General features: G+C 36.0%; 5 protein-coding genes and 2 non-coding genes across 10 annotated transcripts; 4 read left to right on the top strand and 3 right to left on the bottom strand.

The window, feature by feature from the left end:
• The first annotated feature begins 2,212 nt into the window (after positions 1–2,212).
• SKS18 (SKU5 similar 18) lies at positions 2,213–5,235 on the top strand. Its single transcript, XM_022913449.2, has 8 exons — positions 2,213–2,595; positions 2,682–2,791; positions 2,941–3,211; positions 3,294–3,396; positions 3,825–4,179; positions 4,261–4,626; positions 4,707–4,785; positions 4,875–5,235. The coding sequence occupies exons 1-8, from the start codon at positions 2,446–2,448 to the stop codon at positions 5,088–5,090; spliced, it is 1,650 nt and encodes a 549-aa protein (XP_022769184.2). The 5' UTR covers positions 2,213–2,445; the 3' UTR covers positions 5,091–5,235.
• Positions 5,236–5,537: 302 nt separating this feature from the next.
• Positions 5,538–5,640, top strand: LOC149520624 (small nucleolar RNA Z279/snoR105/snoR108). Its single transcript, XR_016326596.1, has one exon. It is a non-coding gene; the product is annotated as a small nucleolar RNA Z279/snoR105/snoR108 (small nucleolar RNA).
• Positions 5,641–6,295: 655 nt separating this feature from the next.
• LOC111312812 (protein PSK SIMULATOR 2-like) lies at positions 6,296–11,645 on the bottom strand. Of its 3 annotated transcripts, none has more exons than XM_022913447.2 (13): positions 11,263–11,645; positions 10,609–10,931; positions 9,866–10,191; positions 9,644–9,736; positions 9,459–9,549; positions 8,973–9,066; positions 8,397–8,494; positions 7,979–8,042; positions 7,768–7,871; positions 7,539–7,655; positions 7,290–7,366; positions 7,079–7,123; positions 6,296–6,953 (listed from the first exon to the last, which is right to left on the bottom strand). In XM_022913447.2, exons 2-13 carry the CDS (start codon positions 10,858–10,860, stop codon positions 6,461–6,463), a joined length of 1,854 nt encoding a protein of 617 aa, XP_022769182.2. In that variant the 5' UTR covers positions 10,861–10,931; positions 11,263–11,645; the 3' UTR covers positions 6,296–6,460. The 3 variants fall into 3 exon arrangements, with proteins under 3 accessions (XP_022769182.2, XP_022769181.2, XP_089625349.1); XM_022913446.2 differs by having other exon boundaries at positions 7,290–7,369; positions 11,263–11,484; XM_089769223.1 differs by having other exon boundaries at positions 7,290–7,384; positions 11,263–11,437.
• A 1,759-nt stretch (positions 11,646–13,404) lies between these two features.
• LOC149520623 (small nucleolar RNA Z161/Z228) lies at positions 13,405–13,502 on the bottom strand. The gene has a single exon (XR_016326600.1). It is a non-coding gene; the product is annotated as a small nucleolar RNA Z161/Z228 (small nucleolar RNA).
• A 308-nt stretch (positions 13,503–13,810) lies between these two features.
• Positions 13,811–17,622, top strand: LOC111312811 (uncharacterized). 2 transcript variants are annotated; one of them, XM_022913443.2, is made up of 13 exons: positions 13,811–14,082; positions 14,268–14,358; positions 14,458–14,653; positions 14,766–14,856; positions 15,440–15,475; positions 15,588–15,686; positions 15,832–15,962; positions 16,064–16,112; positions 16,205–16,294; positions 16,384–16,437; positions 16,682–16,747; positions 17,082–17,179; positions 17,260–17,622. In XM_022913443.2, the coding sequence occupies exons 1-13, from the start codon at positions 14,005–14,007 to the stop codon at positions 17,324–17,326; spliced, it is 1,146 nt and encodes a 381-aa protein (XP_022769178.2). In that variant the 5' UTR covers positions 13,811–14,004; the 3' UTR covers positions 17,327–17,622. The 2 variants fall into 2 exon arrangements, with proteins under 2 accessions (XP_022769178.2, XP_022769180.2); XM_022913445.2 differs by lacking the exons at positions 15,440–15,475; positions 15,588–15,686.
• Positions 17,623–20,140: 2,518 nt separating this feature from the next.
• Positions 20,141–23,531, top strand: LOC111312807 (tubulin beta-6 chain-like). The gene is made up of 3 exons (XM_022913439.2): positions 20,141–20,804; positions 22,307–22,576; positions 22,669–23,531. The coding sequence occupies exons 1-3, from the start codon at positions 20,405–20,407 to the stop codon at positions 23,337–23,339; spliced, it is 1,341 nt and encodes a 446-aa protein (XP_022769174.2). The 5' UTR covers positions 20,141–20,404; the 3' UTR covers positions 23,340–23,531.
• Positions 23,532–25,068: 1,537 nt separating this feature from the next.
• On the bottom strand, positions 25,069–27,343 carry LOC111312809 (uncharacterized). The gene is made up of 4 exons (XM_022913442.2): positions 26,665–27,343; positions 26,445–26,507; positions 26,231–26,305; positions 25,069–26,096 (listed from the first exon to the last, which is right to left on the bottom strand). The coding sequence occupies exons 1-4, from the start codon at positions 27,034–27,036 to the stop codon at positions 25,626–25,628; spliced, it is 981 nt and encodes a 326-aa protein (XP_022769177.2). The 5' UTR covers positions 27,037–27,343; the 3' UTR covers positions 25,069–25,625.

The following is a 27,343-nucleotide window of genomic DNA, read 5'->3' as shown; positions in this document are numbered from 1 at the left end:
ATTTTTGTCCGAACAATGACATGGTTTTTCGTCAAATCATCGCCATGTGAGGAGCATGTGAAGGTTGAGTATAATTCATCAACGTACGGGCACGTGTCGAGATATGATGCAATGGACGGTTGCCGCCCGCAGGGTCGAATTAAATGTAAATTCAAATATTAAACAATGTTCAAGGTTTTGCAGTAATTTGAATTGAGTTCAGAGAACGGTGTGGTGGCGTGGGAAGACATGTACAAGGAGAATGAACAGAGGAGGCAAGCGGACAATCATGTGTTAATTATAACAATATAAATTATATATTAATATTTATAAATTATTTAAATTTGATTAAAATAAAATTTAAATTTAACTCGATTTTATTAAATTCGAATTTGAGTTTGAATAATTTAACTTATCATCGAGATTAGTTCAAATATTTTTATATATGATTCGAATAGTTTATAAATTTAATCAAAATTTTATATTTTAATATATTTTAATTATTTTAATTAATAAAATATTTCAAATTAGAATTTAAATTTAAGCATAAATAATAGAATTTTTGTTGAATATAAAAATTAAATTTATTTTTACATTTTAATTGAACTTAATCGAATAAATTTGATTTTTATCTCGAGTTAAACTTAAATTAAAAAATTAAAATTTGATTGAGTTCGATCTTTAAATTTAAAATCAAACTTAAACTAAATATTATATCAATTCAAATTCGATCAATTATATCTTTAATTAAACACAATAAATATCCTATGTTAGGATTTTATCAAGAGATTCTGAGTTTTGCATTATTCTTTGTTTGGAGGGTTAATTTAGGATCTGGATCTGCTTTTTGAAGTTGGACAAAGCGTTTGCGTAGCCAGAAACAAAAAAGGAGAAAATACTGATTTTCCGCAGAAAATTTGTAGCAAAACACTCCAATTAGCAAACAAATTGAGGCTACTAAGGTTTTAACTGTCTCAGGTCTTAACGATTTCATCGTAAATCGGCTTATAACTCTGGGCCTCTGGTGTGGCCGAACTTTGGGCCATAAGATGCTCCACAATACGTGGAAGAAAGCCCCTAGTTTTTTTACGTCTTTTATATGGAAAACAATAATATGGTCCTATTAGTTTAAGAATGAACCTTGTAATTCTGAAAAATTAATGCCACATGATTAATTTGTGGAGGTGTCTTAGAAAAATTCAAAAAAAAAAAGGTATTGTAAATTGAAATAAAATTTAAATTTTATTTAAAAATACAAAAAAAAAACTTATTTACAATGCTTGTTTTGACATTAAATTCATAAACAAATTCCTAATCATATGCTTATGTAAGTAATAGTAAGTTCATATTTGATGTCTAAGAAGTTGACAACCCCAATAGCAAGCTCTCATGTAAATCTCATGAAATTTATTAATATCTTCCTTCCAGAAAAAAGTAGTGGATTTTTTAAGTGTTTAGACAATTCGCTTATCTTCTTCTTCCTTTGTTCCATAAGTAATTTGTTTATCTTCTTCCTTTGATTTGTATATACTTCGAAATACTTTTGGACACAATCACACAAATTTAATAGACTTTTGGGTCAGGGCTGCCGAGCTGCAAGCTGGACCGTAGCATATTTTATGGGTTTGTGGTCATTCCTAAACTAGAAAACTTGGACTAAATTACTTGGCTCATTTCACTCCTATTAAACACCAACAGCCAACTAATTATGGCCGTATTGAGCAATATTTTTGGCCAAACCTTGTTGAATAAAATTAATCGTTAAAAATAAACATTAACAGTATGGTTTAATTACCTTTTGTGTTATTGATAATAAAATTCCCCGAATTTTGATTACTTACATGGTAGCAGTTTTAACGTACATTTATTTATTAATGAAAAAAAATTAAAATGAACACACACACATTATTAAATCAAATGTATTGAGTACCATATCGAATTATTTTTAAAATAAATGCATCATCTCATTCTCATGACAAACCTATCCTATTTCATTCGTTTTTTCAATAGTAACCTGATTTTTTTGACATGATTTCAACCTGTACTTGAGTTATATAGGGTTACTCATACCATTAAGTTGGGTCACCAATCATACACTTTTTAAATTCCAACACTCACCAGCTCATAGAGTGTTCTCTTTCCTATTGGAATTTAGCATTTTACCACTGTTTTTAAAGGATATTTAAAGGAAAAATAAAAAAGAAAGGGATAGAGAGTGATCTTCATTTGGAGCTGAAAAGATATGTATAGGAATTCAAATTTCAAAAGAATGACACCCTATTCATCATTTTCCAATGTCCATCATTCTTATATTACCATCTTTCCCGGAATTTTCCCCCCTTTTAACTGTCTATAAATTCTATTGGTTGATGGAATTCATTCCTGCCATAAAACACTTGAAAACCAAACACAAAACACTCTCCTTCTCCAATCTAGCCTAGAGCTGTTGTGTTTGAGTTTTAAGCAATGAACCACATCAGGTTATTAACACTGTCAAAGCTTTGTCTTTGCATTTCTTTGTTAGTGGTGCTATTAGTTGATGGCGGCAGGTCACAGCTTTTCTATGATTGGACTGTTTCTTACTCTCAACGAGCCCCTCTTGGCGTTGATAAACAGGTTTTTTCCATTGGCTTAAAAATTTTAATTGGACTTTTTATATCAGTTTGATTCTAATCATTACCTAATTTTTGTTGTGACAACAGGTGATAGTGATAAATAATATGTTCCCAGGGCCAGTCTTGAATGCAACAACAAATGACGTTGTGAATATTAATATTCATAACAACTTGACAGATCCTTTTCTCATGACATGGTTAGTTTATAAAATATGGAAAATCAAGACCAAAGTCTTTCAACAATTATCAAAGTATATTTTTTTTTTGGCTTACAAAAATTGATGTCTGGTGAATAGTTAATCTTGGAATGCTGTTTTTCTCATGTGAAAGGAATTATTTGCCATAGGAATGGAATTCAAATGAGAAAGAATTCATGGCAAGATGGAGTGCACGAGACGAATTGCCCTATATCGCCAGGCCAAAACTGGACGTACAGTTTTCAGCTTAAGGATCAGATAGGGAGTTTCTTTTATTTTCCTTCACTTCTTCTTCATAAAGCTGCTGGTGGGTATGGGGCCATTCATGTGAATAATCGCCCTGTTATTCCCATTCCATTCCCACAACCATATAAAGATTATGATGTGCTGATTGGTGATTGGTACAATGCCAACTATAAGGTCGGTTAAATGTCTAGACCCCCCTTTTTTCATTGCTGTTTGTATTTTTTGAGAGAGTCGTTGAATTCATGAATTTTTATAGGACTTGAGAGCATCACTGGAAAATGGGATCTCTTTGCCCCAAACTGATGGAATTCTCATCAATGGGCTAGGGCCTAATCAAGCAAGTTTTGAGTTTGAACCAGGTGAAATTACCTTACTGTTTAACTTAAAGAACACTGTTTTTGTTTGGTATTTAAGGCCACTAGGATAACCCTGATCAACTGACACAGAAATTCTGGTAGGACATTCTAATAGTGGCCATATAATACTGAACATTTGATCACTTTAGGAAAGTGGCTATATCATATGACTTTGAGGGGCCGGTTTATTGTACTTAAACCCCAAACCAATAGGACTAAAATTTCTTCACAGGCCCAAATGTTTATTACTAATAAGCCACCCGAAAAGCACTTCCAAGTTCCAAGCTTTTAAAAGTTGTGCAGAGCAGTACAGCATTTATAGGAGATGCCTTGTTTCTTCTCCTTCCAGGAATTTAATGAATTTGGCTTTCTAAGGAGGCACAAAAAGTCACCGAAATTTTGGTTAACTTTGCTGTTTTTATCTTTTACAGCTGCCACATACAGGCTTAGAATTTCAAACGTAGGCTTGAAAACATCCCTGAATTTCAGAATTCAGGACCATTCGATGCTGTTGGTGGAAACTGAAGGTTCTTACTTAGTTCAGCAATACTATGATAGCCTGGATATCCATGTTGGACAATCTTACTCTGTCTTAGTCACAGCAAAGAACCAGACTAATGGCAAGTCTTACTACATGGTTGCGAGTTCTCGCTTTACAAGTTTCGAACAATTTGGCATTGGTATTATTTGTTATCCAGATTCTGTGGGAGACCCTCTTGGTTCTTTTCCCGGAGGACCGTACTTATCTGATTACAATTTCTCTCTACATCAGGCTCGTTCAATGAGGTACATCTTATATGCTTTGTTCCCAATTTTGGTCACAAAACTGGCCAAATTATTGTTTCTGATATATATTTTTGTCAATAGGTGGAATTTAACAGCAGCAGCTGCTAGACCAAATCCACAAGGCTCCTACCACTATGGCAGCATCGATATCTCTGGCACGCTTATTCTTGAGAACAATGTGAATTTCATTGAAGGAAAGCGGAGATTTACAATAAATGGAATCTCATTCTTGCACCCAGATACACCATTAAAGCTCCTAGACTACTTCCAGCTCAATGATACATTCAAGACTGATGTCATTCATGACAGACCAACTGCTACTCTTCCTTCTTTGGGCACTTCCGTCATCAATTTCCAATACCATGATTTCTACCATATTGTCTTTCAGAACCCTCTGCCAGAAATGCAAACATGGCACATTGATGGCTATAACTTTTTTGTTGTTGGGTAAATTTGCTCAATCTTTTCCAAATTCATTGTGGTACTAAGTCATCTGTCTAATGAAACTGCTACAATTATATTTGCAGAATGGATTGGGGAGTGTGGGATGAAAGCAAGACAGCAGGATATAACATGATTGATGCTGTTTCTAGATCAACAATTCAGGTTTTGACAACTGACAAAAATTGAGTTGAACTATGTTTCACAAATTTGTACATGTTCTTAATTGATGTATCTTAATTATAAACGAGCAGGTTTATCCATCCTCATGGACAGCAATATTGATCGAAGTGGACAACCAGGGTATGTGGAATCTGAGGTCACAGGATGCAGAGAAATGGTATCTTGGGCAAGAACTTTACCTAAGAGTTAAAGGTGTAGGAAAGGATAACCAATCAACCATTTCTCCAAGGGATGAAGCTCCAATGCCTGAGAATGCTATCAAATGTGGAAGAGCTGCTGGCCTATGAAATTTTCTAGATGTTCGTAGTCCAGAATTCGTTGAAGAACTAGAAGGATACCCTCATTGTTCATTTTTTTATACAAAAAAATCCCGAGCAATTCGTAAGGTTTAACTTGCTTTTAGGTGTTAAGAACTATATATTCCCCCTCCCACACCCCCCCCCCCCCCCCCAGTAATTCCTATTATCACATTTTTGTAAAAACGCCAATTAGAATTGGACACATTCCTTTTATTGAAAGAAATAAAGTTTGTTGATGTTTTGGTTAGGTATTAAAATAAACATTAGCTGTTATTTTACTTCTTTGATTGGTTAAAACTTTAAAGCCTAAGCTAGTTTTAATATTTGCGGTTTAGTCTTATCCCACACCGGCTAGCGGGACAAACAAGGAGTTGAAATCTCCTATAGAGCAGACGCGCGAAAAATGGGAGAGCTATGATCCTTCAGGCAGTAAACGGGATATGATGAGTGGTCGTTACTCGCAAACGCTGCGAGATGGGTGTCCGCTCCAACGCCTGGTTACGACATCTGGACACTCTCCTCTTTACCACCTGATCCCAATCTTGAAGGACAGCTAATTACGATCAGTTCAAGTATTGGTTTTTTAACTTTTTTCTATTAGGGGGAAAGCTCAGAAATCCTCAAAGCATTGCGGATATTAGAGTTCAAAGATGCTAATTTATGAGCATGTAAGAAAGGGTTTTAAATTAAATTTACTCATCACATATAAACATGGAATAGAATTAGATACATTAACGTCTATAGAATAGATCATTATGGGTTTGTTGTTCATCGCTCTGCCACGAATTTCTAAACAAGAAACCCAAAGTAAACCATTGAAGTAAAGAAACCTTGACAGCACCTCGAAAGCAAGTGTTCTACCCTGAAACCCTATAACCAAAAGGAGTGCTATCCACTGAGCCCCATAAGGCTGATTGAAAGTAGAAAATGGCTGATTAAACCCGGAGTAAGGTTGGTCTATGGTAGAATATGGCTGACTAAAGCCTGACAGAGGCTGGTTAATTCTCTGTTGTGAATGGTTAGGCTCTGGTTGTTGTTGGTAACCCAGTTGAGATTGCTGCCAGTTCACACTATTTGATATAAGCGTCTAATACTCTTTTGGGTGGAAACCTTCTGCATGGTTCAAGCATGTATCAAGCTATGTGCCAAAACCACCCATCTCTAGCCAAGAAACTCAGACAATTCTAACATCATTTCAATAAAATTACCACCAAATATATTGAAGGTACTATATATACACTCTAGAATAAATCTTACGGTATAACATACAGTAGAATGAGTAGAATGAGATGTAGAGATGTGAAATGAATCTTAAGAATTAGACAAAAGGGCTAGGGTGAAATTTTTTAACGTAACTCTCAAATTGCAAGATCTAAACCATCCATGACATCCAATATATTTGTTTGAGGATGCTTCAAAATCTTTCTTGCCTTAAAACTGCTATCAGGAGAGTTGCCAGCACTCCTACTTAATGCCCAAACCTTGATCCTTCTGTTTTTTCCTAAAGGAAATTCCTGACTTTTGCTAATTCCTGGAACCAGTCTCCTTGCAGTCACCTTGTTCAATAAGTTTCTGTCTACTTGAGAAAGTTCGATCCTGTGGGCTTTTGTACCACCATTCAAGGATAGAAATCGCTGCATCTTAGAGTGAAATGCGGAACCTTTATAAGTAGGAGATCGAACTGGCTGAGGCTTGAAGCCATGATCTCTTTGTTTTACTAAGCTGATCAAATTATGAAGCCATGCCACCAGTTCAAGGATGTATGCATCTGCCTTCTGCTTATCTGCATGATAAAGTGTCTGAAGGCGGGTGAGAGTAATATTTTTGGCTGCACTTCTTCCAAATTCATTGCTGTCAGACAAGAACAAACACCGGGAAACCCCATTGTTATGATGTAACACCAAAATAATTCATTAACATTTGGATTGACTTGCATGTGACTATGTGCAAAGAGATGCAGAGAAGCCTTGACTAACCCATTGTTTGCCCATTCTCCAACCCATCCAAAACCTTGATGTGCTCTGTTGCAGATTGCAGCAAAAGGTAAACAAAGAAACAAAATAACTTAGTGATGACATCAATGAGACAAAAGAATCTATTGGTTTAATTTTAGATAAAAATTTAGGCAAGTGTTGTCAAATAAATCAGCAAAGCTGGAAAAGTTAAATCTAATCTAGTTTAACCTACTTAGTTGTGTTTGAGGCTACTGGAACAAGCCACTGTAGTGTCTTTTCCATCTCATCCTTGACCTGTGAAATTGAGCGCTGCTGAAAAGCAAACAACTAAGTGATAATGTTAATCAGGGGAACAAACACATAAAAACAAACAACCCTCAGTCAAAATGGAGCAGAAAAAGAAAAACGATGAATTCAAGAAATGAAAATCGAACTCTATTTGAGTATGGATCACAAATAAACTATTATAGAAAAAAAATACCTCTTCTTTGGTGTCAATAGACTGTAATTGGGACCTTAAACCTTTCTTAACCGTGGGTGGCAATCCATGGTATAATGTGTCCCTGATATTAGGTGGAAGGGAGGCTGGGCGAGCTGCCTATAACATATAAATTCAGTTTAATCAATCTGGGAGGCCTAGACTGCTAGTGGAAATAAGGGAAACATGAAATGACAAAATAAAAAAGATGAAAAGAAGGATATACACTTACAATGTTGTCGATCTGATGAATTACATTAGCATAGTGCAATGCAAGTCCAGCAACACCTAGATTTTGAGGAATTTCAGTAGTCTCCTTTTTAACTGATGCTGAGTCTGCCATGAGTAGAAAATTATATTGATAAGATATAGTAAAACATCAAATAACAAACATGATGTTCTCCACAATAATAACTCAATAGGAGTTGAATCTATATGATTACCTCCAAAAGCTTCAAATATTGCTTGATGCATATAAGTAACAATATCAACAAGCTTCACCATGATCTGCAATGAAACAAAATTACAATCATGAAAGGTTGCAAAATGGTTGACACTGGCAACACAAACATTTGTTGCATTTGCAGAAGCCGAAACTGAATGTTGTCAATAATAATTTCCATGAGTAAATTAGATTCCGTACTATTTCAGACAATTGACAGTGTTGATAATCATAAAAATCAGCCATCACTAACATTGAAAAAAGTAGTATAGAATGAAGTGTACAAGGAAAAGAATACTCCTTTGAAATGATAAAAGGTTTATAGACAACAGATTGAAGTGAATATTTAAGGGTTCCACTGAGAACACCTCTGAGAGTATCAGTTCAGCAATTATAACAAGCAGCTCGTAGTTATGTACCTCTTCCAAAGTCCTAGACCAAAGAGATTTCTTTTTCAAACTCCTTACAAGCTTTCTTTGTTGTTTTAGCTCACTTTGTAAAATCATGATATTGTCTCCTACAATTCAAAACAATTAGCTGTTAATAGAATAGCTGCAGTCCAGGTTAGCAGTTCTCTAGCTAATATCTGAAACACAGAAATAATAATTAGGAATCAACAACTAGAAGCTGTTAATAAGTGAAATTCAAGCACAGCAAGTTTTGTCCAGGGTTAAATTGAGTGAATGCAGAAAAAATTAGTAACACCATCTTGAAAATGAGAAGAAAACGGAGCACCAGAGCAGATCACGGGCTTTAGTGCCTAGAATGAACAATTAATGAGAGACCCTTAATATTGAAACAAATAATATTCATTCTGAAGTTATCTTATTTAAGGCATTTCGGATTGGTAATTTTCATTTTGATGCAATGGTATATCAACCAAAATATATGACGTAAGGATGGTGTAAAAACGTTGCTACATAATAAAAATGGATCAAATTTCTGCACACATAAAGGAAGGCTCTGGAAAGAGAAACGAATCGTCCATGGCTAACCTCTTTTAGGGAGATTTAAGGACTCTAGTTCTTCCAGCTTTCGCCCATAATCTTGATCAAATCTGTCCAGAGCATTCAATTCGTGGTACAATTCCTACACATGTAAAGATACGTTAGATTCTTGAAGTAGAACATGCAGACTAAGAAATTTTCAAGACCAAAACAAATATACAGCTATAAATCATTCACATAGATGGACAACTCAGATGTTACAGCTTTAACATAACACCATTGAAGACAAGTTAAAAGTGCAGGATAAATTTTCAACGGTATCATACAAGCTTCTTAAAAATGAGATACTTAAGATTCCATTTAAGTGGCAAAGCTTTAATTGAAACAAGATAGTTAAATGTTCTTTCTGGTAGAATATACTATTGCATTCCACACAATTCACTAAAAAAAAGCATCCAAAAAAGCTAACGTATGAAGTATGAACAACACATCAGATAGAGGGGCAAGCTCACAATTTAAAGATGATAAACTTACAGAGGTATGCTGAGCGAGAGTAGTTAGTTCTTGCATTGTCATTTCTGCGTCAGCTCTAGTTTGTTTATGAAATGAATTCTCTATATCTAGTCTGAAAGATCGTGACATAGCAAGAGATATATTTCTCCATCAGTAAACATCAGCAATATAAGCTGAAAGTAATGCTACCAAAAAATCTACCTTACTTTGAAAAGTATCGGCCAAGGTTGTGCCATTGTGGATCTTTACATAGATCTCCAAACCTAATTACTTCACGTGAAAAAATATCCAATTCATCCCTAGAAATGTCAAACGATAGACTGTTATATTAAGAGATTAAAGCACAAGAACGAACACATCATCCCCTGCATAGAGAACACTTCAAAGCACAGAGAAAAAGCAACTATTTTCTCTAACAAGTAACCTACCTCTTGTCAGCTGCAGCAATACTTAGTAACTCTGTCATGTTTGTAGAAACTAGCTTTTGTACTCCTTCTGAATGTAGGACATCCTTTTTTAGGAATTGGATGTTTTCTTTTGAAAGTGACTGCAATAAATTTGCTCCTTTAGCTATGGTATTAGCCACTTCGAAGGCCAAGATAGATATTCTATTCCCTCTAGAAGCCAGGCCAGCACCAAAGCCACTTCCAGCATTCAAATTTGACATGCTACTTCCAAGTGTATCTAGAACGTCAACTGCCCTTTCGAGGCCTATAATGCCAGCTCTTCCTAGAAATGTGCTCTTCTGAGAAAACTATAAAAAGGAAAAATAAATAAACATGAGTTAAGAAATTGCACAGTTGAAATCAACTTCACTACATAAACAGAATTATAAACATAACATTTTACTTCTTCCCATTATTCTTCACAAAAAAATGGCATTCTCAGAGATAAAAGTCGAATATGAAATGAAACTTTAATTGAGATGATAATCCAATAGGCCACCCAAAACTTCAATTCTAGCTGATATGATTTCTGTTCTGTGGATGGACATGAATTTGGATTCGGTGTCATCAACGTTGTTTCTTTAAACGGTTTCTTTGTCCCTTAACTGCTCTTAATCAAAATATATATCAGCGCAATGCCACTTGATCTTGAGTTCAAATTTCTATGTGCTTCGACCTTGGAAGCTCTTTACAACTACAAACAATATGGTTAAAGCAAGCAATACCTTCGAAGCTACTGTCCTGGCAGGTGTTGATGGCTTCAATTCCCGGGAAAATTGCAATAAAAAGTCACCAGAATCGTGCCTTTGCCGCGCTTTGTCAAAACCATCGCCATTGGTATGGGAACGTGAACTAGAATTTCCATTTTGCTTATCAAAGCTCTTTTTAGACTTGAGCTTCCCTGAAAATCCTGTTGCAGGCTTTTGTTCAAGCTTTATATTCCGCTCTTTTGTTCCACCAGAGCAAACACCTCCCATTATTCTTCCAAGACTTGAAATTTTATCTCAAACAATACCCCAATTTTATATATACCTAACAAAGAATTTAACTGGAAAATGGAAAAAAGCAAAAGCAAACCAGAGTTAGCCCAGACTCTGTTTGGTAAGTAGTAAAATATATGAACCCCAAAAAAAAAAAAAAAGAAAACTCTGCAATCAAAGAGTTTCCATATAAAAGCTTGATAAAAAGTTAAAAAAAAAAAAGAAATCAATATTTAGAATTATCTGCAAGTACTGAAAAAAGGGGAAGTTTTCATGATTTCATCTGTTCGGATTCTTTGGTTTTTACCAACGAAACGTCAAAAATCAATAAAAAAAAAAAAAACGTTTCCTAGTGTATGATTATACAATCAGAAGCTGATATAAAAATCAAGAACAAACCTGCTAAAGAGAGACGCTGAATTCAGGGTATGAACTACAGAAGAACAAAAAGAAAAAAGCAAAGAAATATCTTGTACAGTAAGAAGAAGAAAAAATGGACTGAGTCAGGTTTTGTTACAGTAAAGGAGGCCCGAAATGAAAGGGAAAGAAGAATATAATTTGGAAATAAAAAGCTGCATTGACCAAGCTCTAAAGAAAGAAAGAAGGCTAGAGTTTTTCCGTATGATTGAAATCACGCGTAATTTAATTTGAAGGCCAAGGGATGGAAATGTCGTGGGATTTTTTAGGAGATTTGTTTGACTGAGATTTTTTTTTATTTTTCGGAAAATATACCAAATAAGACGAACAGATATTATTACGACTTTTCTCACTCTTTCTCGTCCGGTGACAATGCTTCAGTAAGAAACATGCAATATTCGAAAAGAAGGAGCCGAAGACATTCATGTCCCGCCCGCCATATGACCGTGTCTGAGTTTTTCTGCCTGTTTTGCCCCTCTCCCTGATAAATAAATAAATAAATAAATAAAATCCAAAATAATATACTTCGTTTATTTTTTTTTTCCTTTTGAAATTAAAAAAAAATAATTTCGATTTTATGATTATTAAAGTGCAATTTTAGCAAGCAAATTGAGGGTAAAGGATAAATCTCAGACATAATCTTTATATTGAATAATAAAAATTAAAAGAGATTCTTTTTTTATCCATGTCAATACTTTTATTTTATTTTTTAAAATTTTTATAAAATAAAAGATTGAAAGTATTTTCCATGGGATATAAGATGCATGACACTAAAAAAGCTTCAAATAGTGATATTATTTATAAAATATTAAATTTTTTAAATTTAATTATTGATTATTTTAAATAAAAAATGTAAAATTTAAAATAATAAAATAAAGGAGTCAAAATAAAAGTTGAAAGGCAAAACTGGCGATGCCAGGGACCAAGTCATAGGGCTATCAATTTTGAAGTTTGCTGAGCCATCAGCGTGGCTTAAATTAAGCTTCAAAACATTAGTATATTGTCTTCTGTAACTTTCAAGCTTTTATTTTTCCTTTGCTTTTCAAATTAAATGTATCCAAAAGATCATTTGACTACGCATTTTTTTTTAAAGCTAAATAAAAAGAAAAAAAACATGTGTTAAAAATGTCAACACGATGAAGATGGTTGGATCAATCAAAGGGAAGCGTTGAGTTTGGGGAGAATTTTGTAGTTGAAGATTCTAAATGGAAAATGTCATAATTTGCTGCTGCTAACTGGTGGACAGCTTACCCACAAATTAAGTAGAAAAATATTTATTGGATTCTTTCTTTTCTTTTTCTTTTTTTTGAATTTTACCCATAAAATCAGCTTGGACGATTCAACTTGAATGGCATGTGACGAAGCTTCAGTTGTTCTCTACTTGTTTTGATGACGTAGGCTGTTAACTCTTTTAAGTCTCAAAGTCTTAACTACCAAATGGTTGGCTTTTTTTATTTCCAATGGTTAGAGATTGGAATTATCATTGAAAAGTAAATCACACGATTGTTAATTTTTTCTATATTAAAATAAAAGGATATCAAACTTAAATAATAAAAAGATTTGCAAGTATTAAACATCAAATTTCAAATTACAAAATTTTATCTCTTAATAAAAATAGATAAATCATCTAATTATGCTTTTAGTTCAATTTCTTTTTTTTTTTTTTTTAACCAAAGATGCCGCAATAGAATAAATGTTAGGGGTACGAATTTGCAATTAGACATGGGCCTATAAGTAAAGTAAAAAGAGTGATAAGGCTGGACTAAGGGCCTGAAGAACAGGTCTAATGGCACATGTTCTGGTCCAATGTTGTTAGGGACAGTGTTCTGGTTCAAACCATTTTTGTCCTGGATCTTCTCTTCTTCTTTTTCTCCATTCAATTTCAAATAGCCGTCCTTCATTCTCATCTCTCTCTTCAATCAAATAGTATATAATCAAAGAGTTTCAAAGCGGTATTTCATTTTTCTGATGTCTAAAATTGGGTCTCTTTCATTTTTTAAAAACAACTTTTTATTTTAGTGCACCAAACATATTTTTTAAAATTTAAAAATAAAAATAGAAAACAACAATAAAAAAAACTATGTAAAACAACAATCAAAGGTTTACATCCTTGGAAGGAAAGGAAACCATCAGAAACATTGGATCGATGCATCAGACAGACACTTTGAGGTGTCTCAGACGACCGTCGTGAGAAATTTTAATCCAGTCTCATCATATGATTTCTCTTTAACTTTCCCCTATTTTTTCAAACTAAAAAAAAAATAAAATTAGAAATCCGCAAAAGAAGAAGAGCTAATGAAAAACCGGTAGAGAAATCAGAGAATGCGAAGGAATAAATTTTTTGCAGCCGTCGTGATGCCTTCCGTATCCAACAATTATATAGATTCCTGACTCTAGGGTTTTTGGTTCAAATGGCTTCCGTTGGTTTTGGGCTTTTTTTTTGGGGCTGGATCATCAGAGTGTTAAGGCCAAGAAATTTTGACCCAGTACGCCACATTGATAAAGGTTGCCAAGCACGGCCCATCATCTTGAATTCTTGATGAACTCACATGTTACAGCTTACCATTAACGGATTCACTGGGCACTCCCTCTTTTTCCTTGTCGGTCACCCAGTAGACCGCCGGCGAGAAATTCGGAAGCCGGTCGCCACAAAATCGTCGGCTTATAGCAGTTTCTAATCAAAATTCTCCAGAATTGATCTCTGTGAGAGTTAAAGAGCCAGGCATGGCTTTCGATGGATTCCCTCCTTTCATTTCAGCTCAGCTCCATTACCTCATCAATCACTTCCCTGACAAAATCAAGGTAATTCCATCTAACACTGCACCCCATCTTCCTTTTCTTTCTCAATTTCTCTTTTAAGTTTTAATTATTAGATATTTCCATCAAATTTCTCATTTCAATCAACAACATTACTTTGATTCCGAACTAGGGTTCCATTTTAATAATAACAAAATTTTCAATTTTCCCTTATAATTTTTGTTTTGCAGGTTGAGCAAGTGTTGTCTGGTGGCAAATCCTACACCGGGGGGCTCGATCGGTTTACATTGCTGATTCCATATTGCTTAGACCATATCAAATGTCAGTGAGATTTTTAATTGACACTGGCAAGATTTGTTAGTAAATTGTTTTCGCTTTATTGGGTGATCTTTTATAGATAATTTGTTTACATTGATTCAGGGGATGTTATATACAATGCGGAGTTTCCATTGGCTCCGCCAGATATTATATTTGGACGGGAAGATGAGGACTTTCACCCATTACCCATGGCTGGCGGTGAAGGAGAGGGGGACTTGAAGTCAAGGACTAAGAACATTTTGTCTGATTGGAAGAATAAAGACCCGACAAGGCTATTAGCCTTAATTCTGGAATTGAGGTTAGGCTTGGTGTTTACTGACAGTTGCTATTGTAATGGAAATCAAAATTTATCATGGTTGTGGGAAAACAGCAAAGAATTTATGGTTTTTTTTTTCTTTTTTTTTAAATAGGGATCAATATATGTCCTACCAGAGGGACCGTGTTGGAGAAGTGGATGATGATAGGTTGAAATTTGAGATTAATACTATTTGTTCACGAGAGGTAATCTTTTGGCATATAGACTTGGTTTCTGGTGGAAAACGATGTGAAAATCCTGCTCTGTGTTGTTTTGTTAGCCTGACTTGCAGTTCTTTTATTAATATTCTTTGTGGTTAAGAGTAATGAATGAGAAGATCATGTGCAAATAGCTTAGAGGCATTTCTTTTTTACTACCTTTTTCTCAATGCTTGTAGGTTCCATCTCAGGAAGCTTGTCATTGAATATTGACCATTGTCATTACGTATGTTAACCATAATATACATGTCTTTATCCTCCACTTTCAATTTTTTGTGCATGTCTATTCTAATATTAACGAACTGAATGGTAAAATTTTGGCCATCATATAATTGCACATTGAACTCTTTAGTATCTTTAGTCATTATCAATTCATTGATGCCAATGCGCAAAATTTTTAAGCTTAATCATCTGAATCTATTCCTTGTTTTTTCCATGTAGTATTAATTTAGTTTACTGTTTGCGACTGTTGATGCTCTTCATTTTTGTATAGCATTTGCATTTATAAACTGAACTAATTGATGATTAGTGCATTAACTCCTCTCTCTTCTCCAACTTAACTGTGCTGCAGGGAATTGAAATGCATATTAGTTCAGGTTCTGAAAAGGTATTCCTTTAATGGAGTATGGTCGTTATAAGTAGATTGTTAGTGTGCTTAAAAGCATAATTGGTTTTTAATTAAATCCATGGTCTATATATGCCTTTGAATTTTAGCGTAGCCAGAAGAGGTCAAATTTGCTGTGCCTCTAATGGATATGAACATAAACAAAATGGTTCTTGGGTGCCCCTGGAGACATCCACAAAAGATATACCTACAGGTGCTGTTTTCCTTCTTTCCCCTCTCATTTATGTGTAGTTTAGTTCTTAAAAGTAACTTGTTTGTCATTGAATTGTTATTCAAATTCTTTCTTCCCTTATGTCCTCCATTTCTCTAATACCTCTAATAAGTTTGTAATTTTGCAGATAATATATCCTGTTGGAAGAAAGTATGCATCTACTCCTTCGGCACCTCGATTGAAATTGATGTCAACTTCTGAGCTGAGAGCTCTGTTTTCTATTGATGATGTTAAGCTTCCTTCATGGTTGGATGGAATGTGAGTTATGCACGTAATTCTGCCTTCATGTGTTGCATATCTTAAAAGTTACACAGTTTGTGCTGATAAATCTCTGTTGGTTTTTACAATCTCATTTGAAGGTGCATGGCTGAATATCTTCCTCACCTAGAAGAATCTCTTGAGAAACAGGTAAGTTTCTTTTCTATCATCTATAGTTTACTCTTAGTTGGTATATTGAGCTTTTAATAATAGGAGTGCTCTTTAATGTTCTTTCTCTCCAGGTCCTGGAAGCTGTTTCATTAATTGACATAAGAAGACGCTTTATAGAAGCATTAGCCCCATTGTTTGGAAGACCTCTGGAGGCTGATCCGGTGTGCATTAATCTTGCCATTTATCTATATATTTGAAGCTTTAGAACCTTTAACATAGATTGTTACTTTGTCACTGCTTTCCTTGGCAGGTCTTTTGCAGAAAGGCCACGTTTCTTGCTTCTTCTGGATCCTTTGTATTCCTGGTACCATTAGATAATCACTGATTATACCTTTTTTCTTTTTTGGTGGTTTTAATATTTAGACCTAATAGGGAACTATTCCAGTTTAGCATGAATGAAATTCCAGATCCTTCAGGAAATTTTTGTTATGTGATGATTGCATTTGATTTTAGTGCATGTATCTACCTTTGGATACCTATATTCTTTTTTTACTTGTTTTTAACTCAATTCGTCCTTTATCATAACTTTGATGGTACTGTTACTGTAGGCACACTTTCTTATGTCAACTCAGTTTCCTAAGCAGCAGCCAACTCTGATGCTCCAAAGTTCTCAGGTAATGTTATTTCCTTTTCGAGATATGTGAAGTACACAGGCTCTTGAGTACAATGTTGAGAACCCATTTTAAGACAGATTGATAGAAGGTTTTGGAATGTATGTCAATGTGAAAACGGTAATTATTATACTTAAATGGATGATATTACTCACTGAGGTTGAGGATCAACTCACTCTTATGGTTCTGTGCGGTATCAGTTCCCCCTCTGGCTGTGAAATTTCCAACTAGGCTTCTTCTACTAGATAGAGAACCATCTCTTTTCTACTACTGGCTGATTAAATGGTTCTTTTACAAATTTGCTAATCAAATTGGTTGTCATTGTTGTGTGTTGCAGCATATATCACCACAAGGAGTACCAAAAAAGTCACCTTTTCTAACAGAATATCCATGGAGTCCAAGATGGGATGTATCACAAATGGCCGAGCGGATATTGTGAGTATTGTTAGTGTCTTTTGTAGTTCTCAATCAGTTCCCTGTGTGTTTTACTAATGCGAAATTATTTATTTCCTCAGCGATTTCTTGGTGGAAGAGTCTCTGAACTTCAAACGATTCTGTAACGAGTCTCAACCTCAACACTAGTACGATACGAGGATACTAAAGTTCCATACGGGTTATGCTTTACTCATCCAAGTTGTGTAAAATTGCCTAATGGAACATTTGGTAGTTTTCTTTTGTATAATTCTGAAAATGGTGCCGTTATGGGTCGTGGTGTTTCTTTTTTGGCCAAATGGGCTGTGGTGTTAATGCTAATTTCGCCCATTTATACCCAAAGAAAAGTTTCATGTTTCAGTTTCTGATGCCTATTATGCTTGTAGAACTTTGGTGTTAGCAAAATGATATCAATGAGCAAAACCATCGAAGCGAATTGGATGTCAGATGGAGTTTTGATCTGGGGTTTTCAACGTTGTCTTATTGGAAGAGATTCTGATCAAGTCAACGTGGACAAAGAATTCGAATTTCGAAGGCTCTGGGCTCAACTTATGGGGTATTTCCTAATTGGGCCATGAACCAAAACTGTTTAGCCCGGCCCACCTCTTTCAATCTACCACCAAGTACCCAACTCTGGATCCGTTCCTCCCTGCCTATGTTTGTAGTTTTCCTCTTATTTCTAAATGGCTGAACAATTTGAGCCGGGATCAATTCTTAAATGTAAATACTATACCTTTAGTGGAGTTTATGTAAATAACTAGAAAAGTCCAAGACAACGAAGAAAATGAAGACAAACTCATAGAAGATAAACCATACCCTTGGGAAGATTGTTCAGATCATAAAGCAGCATAATTATCGATAATAAACGAAGACAAACTCATAGAGAATTATTGAGAATATTATTAATATATTGCCATAGTTTAAAGTGGTACAAACATCAACAAGCGATGCACAAATAACCAAAACACGATAGCCTGGTTTCTACATTTAAGGAGCTCTCCACGTGGCCGGTTATCTTGAAATTTATATTTTTGACACCATTAAACTCAATAAAAGCAGGCAGCTCAGTTATCTTGATCTTGCGTTTGGATGTCATTGCTTTATTTGAGGGAAAAGGAACGAGCAAGTAATCTTAAGATGGCGTATCAGCGACTAGCAACAAATCACTGCTGCAAATATTGCCCAAAGGAACAGGAAGTTTCAGCCTCTTGTGCGAACGAGGGACTTCAAAACTCTCTTTAATCCATGAGTACTTTGATCTTTCGTCATCATCTAACCTCCACAACTCAACAGCGGAAGCACTGTTGTCGTTAGGGCAATAATCTTTGCATCCTAATAAAGCCAGACGGTCTCCAACCCTAGTCAGATGTGGTTCCATGGATATTCCCGTAGGGAGTGAAATCATCTGAAACTTTTCACTTCCAACATCGAACCGCACTAGGGATTCTACACCTGGGGCACTCATTCCTAGCCAATATATAAAACCATTGATGGAAACACACTGGGTTTTGAAAGGATGAGGATAAGGAGTAACATGGGCAATGTTCTTCCAATAAATTACAGTACTATACTTCTTTTTTTTTCTCATCATCGCCCCTTGAAGGAGTATATACAGTATAAATTTCACATTCTAGATCATAAAATTTCATGCCTGTTTGTTGGGTTCCCATGATATGTAACACTTTGAATACATTGGTAGAAGGATCAAACCCAAATCCATAAGCAGAATAAGACTTGTAAAAAACAGTGTCGACAGATTCATACCCCCTAGTAAATTCCAAGCTTTTTGGTATAGGTTGAACGCTCCTTGTAGCCGGATTACAGACGAATAAACTACAGCCATTGAAAAAACAAAACTGGCCCTTAACAGACTCTGTTACATGACAATGACAAGGCTTATTAGGACCCTTGTTGCAACCAGGTAGAGTTAGATGATGAACCCCAGAACCACCATACAGGCCTACAGAGAAAAAGTAGTTCTTCGACCCATCAAGGTTGGAGAAAGAAACCAACATGCGGCTGCTGTCAGGTCGAGCCAGAGAGCAAGAAAAGTGCTTGTCGACATGAGATGGATCCTCTAAGATGGAGTCCCATCGTTTACAGACTGGTAGGCATTCAAAAAGAGACCTAACAGGAAGTCTAGTAAGTACATCCTCGCTTACTTCTTTAGGAACTGAGAAAGCTTCGAAGTTTAAGCTTTCTTTGGCTGCGATTGCCTTCACCTCCGCCGCTTTTCTGCCTTTGTTTATGCTTTAGCTTTTCTTTCCCATGCCCTAGCTTCACTTCCTCTGATAATTCTAGGGCTTTGAAAGAGGAGATGTGGGTGAGAGACTGGCTAGGGTAAACCTTTTACAGCATTATAGATTTCTTGTTGATCAAGAATGTAGAGGGTTAAGTCTTGAAATTTTTTTTTTTTTTTTTATCTATAAGATGTTTTAGTTGGAGTAAATTAGCTAGTTTGGCTAGCATACTAAAATGTTATATTCTTATTGATTAAAATAATATTTAAAATATTAATATAAAATACTTTTTACTGATATTTTAAATATTAAATTTAAGCAAAATGGATTTTTATGAATAAGAAAGGATTTTGTGGTGTCAACCAAATTGAAATTGTGTCTAATGCGAATCATGAATACCTTAAATTTTCGCTTGATAGAAAATATATTGGGCTCATAAATGAGTAATTTAACCCATTATTACACAATAATTTGACCCGTTTTCCCAGAAAATTGGACCAACAAAGCATTCGACCGGCCCAAAATTTCCAAAAAGCGCCACGAAACCCAATCAATATCTCATTCAACACGTGGTAATTGCCCCGCCCTCCAACTAATCAAAGTGGTAACTGCACCGTTATCATACAATTCGCGGGAGGGTAGAACATCATAACAGAATTCCGAAATATACGGATACAGCCAATTAAAGTTAAAACCCAAATTGGGGAAATGGCGCCTCACTCTCTCAACGTGCTCACCGTTTCACTCCTTTGGATGGGCCATAGGCGGTTTTGGTGTCCGTCCACACACTCTCGCGTTGTCAATTGTCCTATTCAGGACAGACATTCCTTCAAAAATATCATTCCACTCTATATTATTAGTATTCCCTTCTTCACCCTTTTCCTCAACAAATCCCTCCGCTTCCTCCCCTTTCCCCTCCCAAACAAAAGAAAGGGGAAAAACTCCTGATTCTCTCTGTGTTTGCATTTTCGTTTTCAACGAAACAACCATGAGAGAAATCCTTCATGTTCAGGGAGGCCAATGCGGGAACCAAATCGGATCCAAGTTTTGGGAAGTTATCTGTGACGAGCACGGCGTGGATCCTACGGGAAGGTACAACGGAGATGGATCGTCCCATAACCAACTGGAGCGGATCAATGTGTATTACAATGAGGCTTCCGGTGGAAGGTACGTTCCTCGTGCGGTTCTCATGGATCTTGAACCCGGTACTATGGATAGTATCAGATCGGGTCCCTACGGCCAGATCTTTAGGCCTGATAATTTCGTGTTTGGACAATCCGGTGCCGGTAACAACTGGGCCAAAGGCCATTACACTGAAGGAGCCGAGTTGATTGATGCTGTTCTTGATGTTGTTCGTAAAGAGGTTGAGAATTGTGATTGCTTGCAAGGTATACATATTATTCCCCTGCTTTACATCTCCATGGTAATCGAAATTTAGCTTTAGATATGGCCAAATCTATGTGGATTTAAATCATATATTTTTAATGGCATTTGACTTGATCCTTTCTAACATAATTAATTACTATGCTCTTTTCTTTTGCAATTCTTATCCATTTGAGTTGCCATATCACTTTCATGATAACGATATAGAACAGCTTTTGCTGTTGATCTTTTAATTTCCTGGGGATGACCAAATCAAGAAGAAATGATCTCATTTTACCTATCCAAGTAAACTGTAAAGAATAATAAGATGTTGAATTATTTGATTGATAATAATTCACTGTGAAAATGATATGGAAGCACTGCTTCGTTCTTCAATCATCTACTTTACCTTTAGTTGGCTAATGGTTATTGCTTTTTTTTCTTTTCATGTTATGATTGTTATTGCCCAACTGCATGTCGTTTTGTCCTTATTGGACAATTATTTTACTACACTATTTTCATTGCAAAAATTAACATAAATTTAGATCATAGGGCACTTCAACTTTTTAATGCATTTGCCATCTGGTGGAGCCTTGGGGGCCGTTAACAGCTTATCATCATACGAATGCTGTCTTTACATTATTATGGTTTGACCAAATTTTAATTTCTGAATCTTGAGGAAAATGAAAGATCTCTAAATGAAATTATCCAAAAAAAAGATATCTAAATGAGCATGGAGAATCATAAGTAACATGCATAAATGCATAACCATGTGACTAGTGTGTTCTAGTTTAAAATAATAACAATCACATGGTAAATTATAACATCGGCATGGGTGTCTGCTCTTGTTTTATCCAAGTTTTGAAGAATAGTAAGTATAAAACCATTGAAAAAAGGAAGACAGAAAAAAACTTGCCTCTGGATCCAGATCTATCTGGAAAGGACAATTTCCAAGCTTTGTTGCTGATGTTATTATATTAACACTATGTAATAGATGACTATAAGGGTGGATTATTGAAGTAAATCACATTAAACCTGAATAGGTGGGCTGATACGTTTGGTGTTATAATGTTGTGTGCAATGAAGAATAATGGCTTACTCCATTCTTTTAAATATCCCTTTCAATAGATTGTTGGTGGCTTGGATGTACTGAAAACTTTTCCATTGGGATTCTGAGTGATTAAGTTATTTTACATTAAATGTTTGGAGTAGTTTTAATGTTCTAAGTATGTAACTCACTGGTTCAGTGCCTCAGAAAATGTAAATCATACAGTTGGATCTTGCACAAGTTGATATAAATTCCTTTTTTTTATTATTTTATTTAAAACCTTGTTTGATTCCTCTATTGAGTATAATCTTATCTATTTAGTGAATTCTTTTACATCTAGGGAAGGGTTAGTTCGAAAAAGTCTTGTGTTGAATTCTTAGCATTTAGCAATATTGAAATCTTATTGGCTAGTAAATAATGGCAATTTTGCTTTTTCAATTGGCTGAAGAAGCTCACTTGTTTATGTTACTTCTGGACCAGGCTTCCAGGTATGCCATTCGCTTGGAGGGGGCACGGGCTCTGGCATGGGAACTCTCTTGATATCAAAAGTCAGAGAGGAATATCCAGACAGGATGATGATGACATTCTCTGTTTTCCCTTCACCTAAAGTCTCTGACACAGTTGTGGAGCCTTATAATGCCACCCTCTCTGTGCACCAGTTGGTAGAGAATGCTGATGAATGCATGGTTCTTGACAATGAGGCACTTTATGATATTTGCTTCCGGACTCTAAAGCTAACTACTCCAAGCTGTGAGTGCTAAAATATTTATCTTGATGGATGGTTTGCTATAGCATGAAACAATTTAAAATGTCCAAGCTAACTCTACACTTTTAATTTGCAGTTGGAGACCTGAACCACTTGATTTCTGCAACTATGAGTGGTGTAACATGCTGCCTAAGGTTCCCCGGACAGTTAAACTCTGACCTCCGGAAGTTGGCTGTGAACCTGATTCCATTCCCACGTCTTCACTTCTTTATGGTTGGGTTTGCACCACTCACATCCCATGGTTCCCAGCAGTACATTTCTCTCACTGTCCCGGAGCTGACTCAGCAGATGTGGGATGCCAAGAACATGATGTGTGCTGCTGACCCTCGCCATGGTCGCTACCTGACAGCTTCAGCTATGTTCCGGGGCAAGATGAGCACCAAAGAGGTTGATGAACAGATGATCAGTGTCCAGAACAAGAATTCATCGTACTTCGTGGAGTGGATTCCCAATAATGTAAAGTCCAGTGTTTGTGATATTCCACCAAAGGGTCTGAGAATATCATCTACTTTTGTTGGGAACTCGACATCTATTCAGGAGATGTTTAGGAGGGTAAGTGAACAATTCACAGCAATGTTCCGTCGCAAAGCCTTTTTGCATTGGTATACTGGTGAGGGGATGGATGAGATGGAGTTCACAGAAGCAGAGAGCAACATGAATGACTTGGTGGCGGAGTATCAGCAATACCAGGATGCAACTGTCGAGGATGAGGGTGAGTACGAGGAGGAGGGTCCGGAGGAGAACTAAGATACCTAAAATGTGGGCAATTTCCATAGAACCAGAATGAGGTTTGAAAATAGCAACCTTTACCTGCTTATATCTTACCGTGTGGCTATTGGTGTTTTTTTAATTTTTCTGCTTTGTTCTTGTATTTCCCAAGATGATGTTGGGTGCTTTTTTTCGGACATTCAAATAAATAAATGATCAGTTTTACTTGCAGCACCGGATAATAAGCAGGGAGACTTGGTACCAAATGACAATCAGCTAAAACTTTTGCATTGTTCTTTTCATTCATGCTCAAACTTAAAAAAAAAAAAAAAACAAAAGATAGATTAGTTTAAGGTATGCATTTAACAAAAAATAATGATGTCAGTCTGATTTGCAAAAATCAGTTTGAATTTGTACTTTTGGTTTTTGGCTACATTATCTTATCAGTTCATTTTTTCCCAAATTCGACAAAAAAGTGTTTTGAAGTTTTGATATTTGAAGTTTTGATATTGCAACTCGCAAATTTTTTAACTTCATGGGTCAAAAATGAATCCTCCAGGCAGGCTACAGGTGCCCATTTGATATGTTTCTGACTTCTGACGGACTTATCAGCGGGCTTTGGCCCAAGCCCCTCCCTTCCGCCTTCGGTAATCTACATAATATATTTCTGACTTGCTGAAAAGAGAAAACAGTTGATAGTCGGAAACAGCTATCGGTTTAAGGAGAGACGTACAACATGATGCCAGAGTCCGGACACTGTAGGAAAAGGCTTAACTTAACCAGGGCTAAACCCTGCAGCAGAAATAAGCTTTCCTCTCTCAAGTGGATTGATATTTAGCAATAATTACTTATCTTTTTCTTGAACCCACGCTCTTTAAAGATCTGCCGCCAACACGATCCAATCAGAGAGTTTATGGCTTGTACTCGTACCCTCCTAAATGGATGAGGGCCCGTGACGATATGGGAGGATTGAAATGGTATCGGCTTTTCGACTTTCCTCTCTGCTTTTACAGAAATGTGCAGTTCCAAGTTGCAGGTTCTTGACGATTCCTTCTACTTGGAAAAAGTAGTTTTTGCTTTTTGCTTTTATCTTTTTTTCGTGCATTACTTTAAGCTTTCACAGTAAAATAACTTGGGGTTGCTTGGGGGATACGGTTGCTAAATTGTCTGAATTTTACAGTTTTACTTTAACATGTTAAAACTCATTTAAACCAACTAATAATGAGGTAAAACTTAGGCGAATTTTGAGAGTACCCTTAGGCGATAAACCATACCATTCTTCAAAAGGTAAAAGAAAAGTTGAATTAAAAGCAAAGAACCTTTTGGGTAGTTACAGGTAGCAGAGAGCAGTAAAAGTATATATAGATTGATAGCAGCCAACAGTTCGATTCAGGCAGGCAATTTTGGAAAAGTAGTTGGAGCCCTGCTAAACCCAATGATGAAAATGAGAACTGTGTATTATCTGTACAAGTCCAGACTAGGGATCTTCGTTTTGGACATTGTTTTGTTATGTCCAATTATGAGCTGTCCACTTGGTGCTAGAGCTGGAGCCTGGAGGTTTGGGCTCTAGTCCAAAACTCTTCCTAGGAAACAAGTTTTGATTATATCCATCTCTTCTTTTGGAGAGCTAGATTGTCTAACCGATTAAAATTCGTCATAGCTAAAAATGCAAAATGTGCTGCCGCATAGGCTTGGCACTTTGAGACCATGCCGACTTTTTTGCCTTTATTAGAATCATTATTTTGAAGAGACAAAGTAGAAAACAATATCAAAAACAAAAACAAAAGGATCACTTTAACTCCTAGTTTCCTTAAATTTACAGTCCTACGAATCAAGTGGTCATGTGCCAACAATCTATTCTCAGATCATGCTAAACAAAAACCCAAAGCAAAACATGGGTGGAGGAATAAAAAATGCCCATGAAACTGTCTCAAAGTCAGTTACCTCACCTGGATTGTATACATATCAAAAATGGGTCTCAGGAGCCTAATTCAATCAGATTGGTTCCATACTTCTATTCAAGTCCCATCTCTCTCGCTGTCGGCGCGTGCTGCAGATATAGCTAATCCCACGTTCCTTAAATCACTATCGGCACACCTCTCCTTTTCCCATTTTAGATTCTCTCGCGTCCCCTTTGGGCTTTCGCTTTTTACATCCAAAGCTAAAAGATTGCTCAATAAGTTTAAAATCTTCCAGTGAATAATCATTGAAGATACTCACGGATTTATGAATATTATACCAAATCCGCTAAGTCCTCTTATAAAACCATTCTAGTTTACAATTTTGATACGAAAATTCCGCGATAAAAAAAGAAAAAAGGCAAAATCATCTAAAAGGGTAACGAGCTTTACACGCAGCATTGTAATTCTTGGACCTGCAAATTTGCATCCTTTTTAACCTTGCTTGAGCAGCTTTAGCCTTAGTTGCGGTCTCCCGATCAATCATTTTTAAAGAGCTAAATCCGAGAACTTCCTCCTCTGCAGAAACGTTCAGATCAGGAAGACCAAGTGGGCCCACGCTATCATGAACCTTGCTTAATCCTCCAGTGTTTGATGGTAACCAGGAGATCATTTGACCAAATGGATATCGAGAATTCTTGTTCATTCCTGATTTACAAACCGTCGGATCCATGATGAACGGTTGTTGATAAACCCTGGTAGAAATCCGCTGTTGTTGATGATGATAATCTTGACTAGTAGTAGTATTTTCAGTCTCCATTGAAAATATATGGGTCAATTGTACCTCAAGATTCAAGCCTTTACTTGTTTCGAAACGTGGCTCTTCTGGCTGACTGAACTGTTAAAAATGAAAAATAGGAATAAATAATATATACTTAGTTGTAAGTTAGAAAAATCACGACCCCACCTCATTAAAAAAAGCAAACTGAAAAAGAGTAAGGAGATGAGACGATTTATTAAAAAAAAAAGTACCTTCTGTTTCTTTGCTTTCAACTCCAAGTTCTCAGTTTTCTGCTGATCGAGAAACCGCCTCTTATTCTCTATATCCTGTTTGAATTCCGCATATTAAAGATGAAGATTGGATTAAAGACCAAGTAAAAAATGAAGAAAATGTGATAATATCCAAGAAAAGGACAAATTTATTAATGTAAAAAAGAGAGAGAAAAGAAAAGAAAAGAAAACTCACCTTTTTCAGTAATTCATTGCTTCGAGTAAAATCCTCCACCATATCTAGCAATTGTTCTTTCTTCTGTTTGATTGTTATGAAAAACCCAGAAAGACATGAATCAGTAAATAGAGGACAAAGGGTGAAGAGAAAGAAAAAGAACACAAAAAACGAAAAAGCAAGAAACTTGTTAAAGCCAAACCAAAAAAAAGAAAAAGAAAAAAATGTCTCATATACGTACCCTTTTAAGACTATTAATAGAGGTTTTTTTCTTGGAAGGAAGAGGCTTCTCATCAGATTCACTTGGAGAGAAGGATAGAGGGGTAGCAGGACTTGAAGTCAAGGCCTTTTCTATTGGTGCCTCAGTCTCATAGGTAGAGCCAAAGATGTTAGAAGGAAGTGAAGGTGGTGGAGACGGTGATAGTTTCAGAGCAGGCAAAGATATGGCAGCGACCTCTTCTTTTGAAGCAGTAGATCTATTCTTCTTGGCACCCCATGTGAAAGAAAAGCGAGGGCGTGACTCAGATTCGAAGATTAGATGGGGTAGCTTTAACATGATATTGGCGACCTCAATCTCTTCCTCTGTGACAGTTCTATCCAAGCTCTGTTCCATTGTCACACAGAATCTCTCTTCCTCTGATAATTAAAGAAGAAAGAAAAGCGGCAAAAAAAAAGATAGCTCTGTTATTAAATCGCTCTAAATCTTCTTCATGGAAGAAAATGAGTCGAAGAATTGAAACAGAGAAAGAGAGAAGAAGAGATTGAGTTGCTTGAAGAAGGGGATTCAGATTATAAGAAAAATAAATAAGAAATCCAGGGCGATGGTTTGGGTTATTGACACGTGTCATACAAGGCGGGGTTGAGGTTGGTCTAGGGTTTTGGGTCTTTTTTGCTATTTGATGAGTTTGATACTTGAGTCT

The sequence above is a fragment of the Durio zibethinus genome, chromosome 1 (assembly GCF_047325235.1).
Source record: "Durio zibethinus cultivar Kanyao isolate XHJ-2024 chromosome 1, ASM4732523v1, whole genome shotgun sequence".
NCBI classification, from domain to species: domain Eukaryota; kingdom Viridiplantae; phylum Streptophyta; class Magnoliopsida; order Malvales; family Malvaceae; genus Durio; species Durio zibethinus.
The sequence above is the reverse complement of the archived record's forward strand: the minus strand, read 5'-3'. Positions and strand labels throughout refer to the sequence as shown.

What these genes read in the sequence shown, in the direction of transcription:
- LOC111312812 (XM_089769223.1), bottom strand. Translation starts at nt 10,860, where the DNA reads ATGGGAGGTGTTTGCTCTGGTGGAACAAAAGAGCGGAATATAAAGCTT. An exon ending in ATTGCTGCAGCTGACAAGAG is followed by an intron (nt 9,737 to 9,865) that starts GTAGGTTACTTG and finishes TGACATTTCTAG; the next exon opens with GGATGAATTGGATATTTTTT. An exon ending in AATATTTGAAGCTTTTGGAG is followed by an intron (nt 7,872 to 7,978) that starts GTAATCATATAG and finishes TACTCATGGCAG; the next exon opens with ACTCAGCATCAGTTAAAAAG.
- LOC111312807 (XM_022913439.2), top strand. Translation starts at nt 20,405, where the DNA reads ATGAGAGAAATCCTTCATGTTCAGGGAGGCCAATGCGGGAACCAAATC. An exon ending in GAATTGTGATTGCTTGCAAG is followed by an intron (nt 20,805 to 22,306) that starts GTATACATATTA and finishes CTTCTGGACCAG; the next exon opens with GCTTCCAGGTATGCCATTCG. An exon ending in AAAGCTAACTACTCCAAGCT is followed by an intron (nt 22,577 to 22,668) that starts GTGAGTGCTAAA and finishes TTTAATTTGCAG; the next exon opens with TTGGAGACCTGAACCACTTG.
- LOC111312811 (XM_022913443.2), top strand. Translation starts at nt 14,005, where the DNA reads ATGGCTTTCGATGGATTCCCTCCTTTCATTTCAGCTCAGCTCCATTAC. An exon ending in TTGCTTAGACCATATCAAAT is followed by an intron (nt 14,359 to 14,457) that starts GTCAGTGAGATT and finishes ACATTGATTCAG; the next exon opens with GGGATGTTATATACAATGCG. An exon ending in AAGAATCTCTTGAGAAACAG is followed by an intron (nt 16,113 to 16,204) that starts GTAAGTTTCTTT and finishes CTTTCTCTCCAG; the next exon opens with GTCCTGGAAGCTGTTTCATT.
- SKS18 (XM_022913449.2), top strand. Translation starts at nt 2,446, where the DNA reads ATGAACCACATCAGGTTATTAACACTGTCAAAGCTTTGTCTTTGCATT. An exon ending in GGTACAATGCCAACTATAAG is followed by an intron (nt 3,212 to 3,293) that starts GTCGGTTAAATG and finishes GAATTTTTATAG; the next exon opens with GACTTGAGAGCATCACTGGA. An exon ending in TATAACTTTTTTGTTGTTGG is followed by an intron (nt 4,627 to 4,706) that starts GTAAATTTGCTC and finishes TTATATTTGCAG; the next exon opens with AATGGATTGGGGAGTGTGGG.
- LOC111312809 (XM_022913442.2), bottom strand. Translation starts at nt 27,036, where the DNA reads ATGGAACAGAGCTTGGATAGAACTGTCACAGAGGAAGAGATTGAGGTC. An exon ending in CTATTAATAGTCTTAAAAGG is followed by an intron (nt 26,508 to 26,664) that starts GTACGTATATGA and finishes ACAATCAAACAG; the next exon opens with AAGAAAGAACAATTGCTAGA. An exon ending in GCAATGAATTACTGAAAAAG is followed by an intron (nt 26,306 to 26,444) that starts GTGAGTTTTCTT and finishes GAATTCAAACAG; the next exon opens with GATATAGAGAATAAGAGGCG.